Here is an 8,332-nt window from a genome sequence, read left to right as displayed (position 1 = left end):
AAGTAAATGCCTTTCCCAGAGAGGAACTAATGTTAATAAATATAAATACAATAGTTTGGAATTTTTGTTCTGGTATAAAACATAGGCATAGAAGGTTACCAGCTAAAATGATATGAATGGATTCAGTATTTCTTTTGCAAATGACTACTCCCGGTCAGTTTGGGCAATCACAACAAAAAAATAGCAGACGACACGACACGCCAGTTTTTATTTTATTTTGTACGTAGAGGTAACTGCGAGTCCCAACTTAACAGTCCCCACCCTCGTGGTTAGTCATGTACAGAAACATTCGTTTATTAGTAGATCTATTTACCATTCAGATAAATCAAGACGCATTTCAAGTTACGAACCCCTAGAGTAGAAGTAGAAGCGCACGTTTATTATAATTATTGCGTAGTTTCTACTTCAAACTTGATTGTCTAGGCTAAATTGTCCGTGCTTTACTGTTTTAGTTCTTTCATGTATTTCAAACTGTCTTGTTACTTAAATTAGAGTAGACTATTTTATCCTAAACCGGACGAAGTTAGAGGGAAGCGGGTGGGGGCTGATTGAAATGGGATCTATCCGACTGTCCTTCGTGCCTTTTGCTATTAGGCCTAGTAAATTACAGTCATTAGAGATTTCTCTGATTTAGATATACATTTTTTTTCTTTTTTTTTTTTGCCTATTCATAGATCGAATCTATATTTCTATTCCTGCCAGGACATTTAAACATATCACACTAAGCTGTTTCAGATATATCTTAATGAAACTGTTTACACAAATAAACATTGGGGAATTCCACGGTAAAAGACGTATATTTTGAACACGACATATTTTTTTACCGGTATAACCACAAATAATTTTTACTAGGCCTATTTGGGTTGTAGCTTTAAATTTAAAGACATAGGCTGTGTCATATGTTTTAAGTATGCAATGATTTTATTTGTTAATAATTTAAAACGCCGGAAATTAATATTAGCTTCACATAGTATAGGTAATGGACATACAGAAATGAACAACATGATTGCAAAACTCGGTGAATTGTCCTTGTGGAATTAAAAAGTTTTCTTCCTTTGTTATTATGACGTAAGAAAGGTCACTGAGTGATAGCCTACATGTGTATTTTACATTTGGTTTCTAGTAACCCAGTAAATTAGAAATTATTGTGGTAACACAGGCATATCGTATATAGGCCTCTTTTCTGAATATTTTTTTGTTTCGGCAATTGCCATTGGCAACACGTTTTTCTTTTATAATAATTTATTATTCCACAGCATGTCTCAGAAACCATTTGGGCATTTGATATTTATAAACCTTCATGAAAATTTCTTCCAAACTTTCACCATTTATATATCTCATATAAATATAGAAAGAACTGTTTTCTTTCTTTGGATAGCATGATAGTGGTATTTGTCTCTAAACTTATACAACCTATCTTGTAACAAGTATTTGTTGTTTAACAATAACACAGAGATTGATAATTCTTGTCCCTTATTTGCCCGGCTCCAACTAGTCTAACTTTCTAAGATCGCTGAACCCTTTGAAAAAAAGTTTGTTTTCAATGAAACGCTGATATTGTTCGGCTAGTAATAAGGATTAACATCTAAATTTGAAATCGGACCATAACGTATATCTTTTAGGCTGTTTTGATTTCATGAAAATATTCAAATTGCTTTTTTTTTTTACGCCTAGCAAAATTCAATACCGGTATCATTTCTTTATTTCCAGGTGACGTTTAAAGTAGACCTGTGTAAAGAAAACGTAACGACATGGATGATAATCAACTAGCAGATATTACTGGCGAAAACCAACAATCTCAACAGACTAAACATTATAACGAAAATTCGAACAATAACAACATAAGTGACATTGTTATACAGCAACACCCCGGCGACGAGATTATTTCTCAGCAAATGGATAGGTACATAATAGCGTATGCAAAGTAACGTAGTTAGTTCGGGCCAAGGCGGTGTTCCTGTCAGGTATTTTGAACTGAAAAAAGGTTCAGGAACATTTCACCATGTAGTTTTCCCGTTTTGGTTAACACTAACAGTTCACGTATTTTTGATGTGACTATGAAGCAATTATAAATGTATTTTGATCAAATTAGCATGTTCGTTCTTTTTTTGTTTTTTAAAAAAACCCAAAAAAACTAGTAGTAGCCTATTATTAAAAGAATTATGTTTTCGCATTGTATCAGGCATTTGTTGGTTATTACTGTAATCTCTGTATGTCACTTTTTAAGGAGGTAACGCTATTGTAATTACCCCGCCTTTATTTCAAATTAAAATCGCTATATACCATGTATACCTTTTCCAGCTTACACAGTGAAACATCTATATTTACTACTGAAAATTCCAATTCATTGAATGTTTCGGTGGATGAACTGCCTGGTAAAATATTAATATCCCCGGATGTTACAAAAAATTCCTTGACACAAAGTGCCCAGCAGATAATAGATGATCTTAACGCTAAGAGAAAACAAGATACACAGTTACTTAGTAATATTAAAAAGGCTTTAGAAGCCCAGGTAATCATCTGTTTTTGTAATAAATTCGTTGTTTCTAATAAGACCTATATGACCACGTTAAATGGACTATACGAATAAATGGACTAAAAGCCACAATAGCAGAAGATGCTGAAACTTTACGTTGAAACTGGATTCACTTGATGAACGTTAAGAAGAACGGAAAATATTTGGAACTCCTCGGTATAAATCTTTAAAGCGAAAATCGCAAATTACATCAACATCAATGTCCTTTATCGGGTTCCAGGGGCGGATCCAGGAATGTTTGCAGGAGGGGGTTTGCCAGGTTCCTGAGAAAATGTATTCCCTCCCCACCCACCTGTTTGAAATTTTTTGGAGAAATACATGGTCTCTATCGTCATTTTGGCGTATATACATTGAGCTTTTTAAACAGAGAAATCCAACATCCTGTTTGATGTCAATTTTTATAATGAATTAATACGATTGTGATATCACATATGTCTATATCATTATCTCGCGCTTTGAGTGCCCATCCTGTCGCACCATTAATTGACGATAAAGGATAAAGCAAAATTGTGACACTTTTCTCATAAAAAAGGTTGTTTTACAAAATAATTTATGTGTCCCCCCCCCCAACCCCCCTTTTGGATCCGCCCCTGGGATCACACGCTTTAAAGTCAAAACGTAACCAGAAAGATAACTCTACTATTTAAGCTCGCAAAATCCGAATTTCGATATACATTTTATTTCATGTCCCAGTATGAAGATGAGAAGATAATTCCAAAAAGTGCATTCGAAATTTTGGACAGGGGACTTGATCTGCGATGGTGACGGCCGGGTTGTAAATAACGATAACTGTTCCGATTCTTGATTTTAAAAGCTTTTTCTACGAGATCAATTAATACACACATAAATTTTGAGAAACTACCTACTTCAAAGAACATATCATTAAAATGACGACGAATTTCTTGAATTCTCTTGACCCATCTGATTTCTTAAAGATATGCACGAAAAAACAAAATGCTATAACATTAGTCAGAAATTTTTAAAAAAATTGTCGTATTTTTCAGAATGAGAAGATGTGTAAGTCAATAGAACAGCATCTATTCCAAGTGTATGAAACCCAAGGAAAAGAAGTACAAGATAAACTGCAAGAACTATTTGGAGTTATCGACCGAATATCCCGAGTTGAAACTGAACTACAAGAGTTCAAACAGGCTCTTCAAATATTATACAAAGATATGACAGATTAGAAGAAATTAATATTTTGTTGACTGTACTTTTCAAAGCTCTGTGATTTTATAAATTATTCATATGTCGGCCAAAAACTGATCGGAAATTTATTTTTTCATGTGGATTTCAGTGGGTCTTATATGTCGTAATACCTCGGCGTAATGAAGTTGATCTTCTCCAAATATAATAATAATGTCCTCGGTCAGTTCATAATTTAATATTACTACGGACTTTTATACACACTTATATTAGTAATTGTTCTTATAGTGTTGCTTATAGTTTATTACACTATGCCTATGTTAAGTTTCTTCCAATAAAAAACAGCTAATCAGTGTTACAACACCTTGTTGGACGTTGGTTGTCATATATTTCAATACAGTACACCCTCGGTATCCCCAGTGCCAGTGGTTTCACCTGTGGAGCGAAATGGAATGAGACTGGGAATGTCGAGGATGGATACAGTAGTGCCATGTCGCTGTTCTTTTTATGGTCTGTATTGGACATGGGGTTTTGACAAGCCATGTTCGGACTAAAGGAGATGTTTGTGGTTGCGTGTGCAGTGCGAGGAAGAGGAATTTTGATGATCAAGTATGGTGTTATACTTACCCTCTAGTCGCAGAACTCGAGGTCCTGGGTGCGCGTTTGTTTGTACGTAAAAGAACCCTGGACAGTTGGAATTCGAAATCTGAGTAGGCCGTTTCGTCGCTTTTCGGGCAAAATTTCCCTCATAGCACACTGCCTGATGTATGTGCGTCTACATTAGCCCAGATGGAGCAGAAAAATGGTAGTTAAACCCCATTTCATTTCTCTAGTCGCAGGCAGTATACACTGTTAAAAATAATAAAACTAGTTGCCACCTAAAATTGGGTTAAATCCTAACCTTTAGTGCTGTAAACTGATAATACCCAACTAGTGTGGACATTACACCTATTCAGGTAGAAACTAGTCGCCACTTCCAGTAGTGTAACCTGCCTGATACACTACATTGGATGAGTGTTGTAGTTGTGCTCAGACCGTGTAATGTTACACATAGATTAAGCATTACCCCTCAAGGATGTATTGTAAATTACACCTCCATTTTAATTATTACTCCAAAGTGGGCGTAATTTGTTTTGCTGAAAACACTGCTGTAGAACATTGTAGGTTGGATATTTATTTCAAGCCAAAGACTTCTAAGTTCAAAAAACTTGAAATTGACTAGAGGCCTCAATAGTAATTAGTAGATGTATAGGGCGTTTAGCCCGACCCAGATTACATATAGACCGTCGGCTAATTCGATTCATTTTACAACTACATTAAATTGACAAATGTCAATCAGACTGATTCAAATTCAACTGCTCTTGGGCAATTAGACAAGCAGTATCATTGATTTACAATGAATATAATCACGAGGAAAAATCAATACACATATCCTTACAACTTAGTTGAATAATGTGGTTTATTCATTTATGCACCTCATCTGAATTAAGAATAATTAATTAAGACATAGTAATATTTTGGAACATTTACACGTCTTTAAGTTTAAACAAGCTAACATAATCTATACTTGAGGCGTTATGAAAAATACATGATAATATTCTGGAAGACTTATATTCGTTACGAGTAAACACTCTAAAATGGGTTATACCCGTGTTACTAATGCAATGAACGCTGTATTTTAGAAAACACGCAAATTGGAGTACACAAACACTTTAGTAACGCAAGATACGGTGTAAAATTGACACCTTATTCGGAGGAATGTTTCCCTAAAAATAATTACACCTTTTGGTGTAAATGCATTAAAACGCTTGTAGAGGTGGAGCTCATCCCAAACACCCTTTAGCGGCTACAATTACACTTATCCTCATGAATATCGATTACACTTTTGCAACCCAATAAATGGTGTAAAATTAACACTGTTGTAGGATATATTACACATTAATAGTCACACCCTTTGGTGTAAATGCGACAGAGAAATGGGGGGTGAGGTGTTAACGTCCACTCGACACAAACTAGGTCATTTCGGGACTAACATATGGTTCAATTTTATTTGAATACTTCGCTTGCGCGTAGGGGTCTTTAGTAGTGGGAGGAAACCGGAGGACCCGGAGAAAACCCACGAGGTAGGACAGGCGACCCTACTCCTTGTCATGATGTAAATGCAGTATAACGCTGGTAGTAGTGTAGCTTATCCAAAAACCACACAATTACACCCATGCAGGTGTTCAGTGGTCATGAATATCTCTTGCACTTTTGGGCGTAGCTCTTTTAGATGGTTACCCATGCAAAGGTGTTACACTTTAAATACGCTAGCTGTGGTGTAAAATTTACTCTTAATTAACACTGCGTATAGTTTTTAATTACACATATTTCTAACAGTGTAGTTACGGCTTCTTGTTTAATGACATAGCTTGATGTTAGGCAGAATATATCTGGTACGATTTATAACCGACCCGAAGACTCAATTCGGCAGAAGAATTTAAGAAACATATAAAAAATAAAAATCGTTGAACTTGGCACAATTTCTGGTCATATTTATCAGATAAACACGAACTACTTTCGTAACGGTATGAATTTTGACATTTTTTACGAAATGCATAATGTCACTTGCTCCCGTTTGCTTTAAAAAAAAAAAAAAAAAATTCTGATAAAATTGTAACAACATATTCGATCTGCATCAATTTATTGGCGTAAATGCACCCATAAAATTTAATTATTTTGATAAGACAGTACTATCAAAAAATGGGTAAATATTTCAGATTTTGAATCACGAATCCGGTACAATTTCGGGACAAGATTTTGCTCAACGTAAAAAATCAAACTAGTTAAAGGATACAAGTCGCTAACTCAATATCATCCAAAAAGTCTTCGACAGTGAAAACAAGAATATTTTGTCCATTTAAATCAACATTGATGTTGTGACCATACCGTGAAAAGATGGCTTCTGAGCGCCATTTGTAATGAAGCGACTTGATGAATGAGGTTAAACATATCCAACAAGAGAATACTAAATAGTAACCAGTGTAACCAGACGCCAAAGACTGCCATTCAATTTGGACTCTGCGTATTTCACCAAACATAACCGATTACAAATTACAGTAAAAACAGAAACGATTGAATGTAAATCAGTTTATATACATTCATATTACATTATTATATTCGTTGCTTCCCATTTGTGCCCATTTCTAGTTGTCAAAGAATGGCGATTTAGCTCCTTTAAACTCGAACTCTAACATAACCGACCACTTTTGATCTGTTCTGTCAAAACAACATGGCTCTACTGCCGCTCTACCCATATCAATGATTTCAGTTTCCACAGCCACAAATAACCCATCTATTGTTTGGATCAGAAGAACTGAAATTGGGGGTGTGACCAAGCAAAAGCTACGGTTAATTCTTGAAAAGATAATTTCTCTTTTAGTACCCTATTGTTGGGTACAAAATATATTAAGGACATAAACGGATCTTAAGTATCTCTTACCCAGCACCGATAAAACAATCGCTTGTGATGCCTCTCCCTGGCCCCCGCCTCTACCCATCCAATGACAAAAACAAGTTAACAAGGCAGTGCCCCCATGTAGATCTCGACTAGCAGACAGCCAGACACCCGTCTAAATAAATCTACATTTACAGTCCCCAACCAATTTAGTTTCTCTAAGAACAAAGTTCTTTTTACCACTATTAAACCCTTTAGAAGAGTCTCAACTAAGGATGTGCCATTATAAGATTTTAAAAACTACAACTAACCGTGACTCTTAACAGAGTGTATAGTTTCGAAACTTCATTTTAACACCAGTTAGCAACTATTTAAAGTCTTAATTACTTTTTTCCAGAAAATAACAAATTTCCCACGACCTAATCCACACTAAAATCTACAAGAATTGATTATTTAATCCATACCCAAATTGATTATTTAACATTTAAATGACGTTCAGAGCCTTTAACGTACATCCGAAGAAAGAAGGAAACAAACTTCACATATTTTTTTATTTTCAGGAAAACTGAATTAGTGAAGTGTATGACAGCCAATTTTATGGTTTTTTGTATGAACAAATGATGTAAATTGATGTTGGTGTAGTTTAAACATTCGGATAGCAGTTAAAACTATTTATTTCGTGGATTGAATGTCGTGTAAATACGCAGAAATTAATTTCTTGTTCCTTGGTCGTTTATATATAGTACAGATTTATTTTTTATTATCGTAATTATATTTAGGGTTGTGTATGTCTATATCATTATTCAGATATCAAGTATTTAGACTGACAAACAATGTAATAATAGATGCAAAAGCATAATAGGATTAAGTTCCTTCCTCCCGGCTCCTGAGCATGGGAATCAGATTTTGGCTCAAAAAGGCTCTAATTGATAATGAAAAATAGCATTTGGTACCATAAATGTTCAAAGAACAACATATAGTAGTAATTATTGAAATACGAGTTGAATGAAATATTATTGGATTTGGGTAAACTGGACTACACTCCTTGCCGGAAAATCGGTATTAAAATCTGGTGACTTGTTTTTAATACCGTTCTTAAAAATTACAGGTGACATAATTTGGGCGTTCAAAACAGTTTTAACTTAACTTAATCAATTTGACAAAAATAACCAGAATGGACAATATGTAGTGCCATACATTGCAATACATGTACC

At 34.8% G+C, this 8,332-nt stretch overlaps 1 protein-coding gene across 1 annotated transcript; it reads left to right on the top strand.

Moving 5' to 3' along the window:
* The first annotated feature begins 115 nt into the window (after nt 1–115).
* Nucleotides 116–4,045, top strand: LOC126819237 (synaptonemal complex central element protein 2). The gene is made up of 4 exons (XM_050547175.1): nt 116–219; nt 1,711–1,903; nt 2,302–2,512; nt 3,541–4,045. Exons 2-4 carry the CDS (start codon nt 1,752–1,754, stop codon nt 3,721–3,723), a joined length of 546 nt encoding a protein of 181 aa, XP_050403132.1. The 5' UTR covers nt 116–219; nt 1,711–1,751; the 3' UTR covers nt 3,724–4,045.
* Nucleotides 4,046–8,332: the final 4,287 nt, after the last annotated feature.

This window comes from Patella vulgata, chromosome 4 (assembly GCF_932274485.2).
Source record: "Patella vulgata chromosome 4, xgPatVulg1.2, whole genome shotgun sequence".
Lineage (NCBI taxonomy): Eukaryota > Metazoa > Mollusca > Gastropoda > Patellidae > Patella > Patella vulgata.
Note: the sequence above shows the minus strand (reverse complement) of the source record. Positions and strands in the feature narration are given on the sequence as shown.

What these genes read in the sequence shown, in the direction of transcription:
- LOC126819237 (XM_050547175.1), top strand. Translation starts at nt 1,752, where the DNA reads ATGGATGATAATCAACTAGCAGATATTACTGGCGAAAACCAACAATCT. An exon ending in ATTTCTCAGCAAATGGATAG is followed by an intron (nt 1,904 to 2,301) that starts GTACATAATAGC and finishes TACCTTTTCCAG; the next exon opens with CTTACACAGTGAAACATCTA. An exon ending in AAAAGGCTTTAGAAGCCCAG is followed by an intron (nt 2,513 to 3,540) that starts GTAATCATCTGT and finishes CGTATTTTTCAG; the next exon opens with AATGAGAAGATGTGTAAGTC.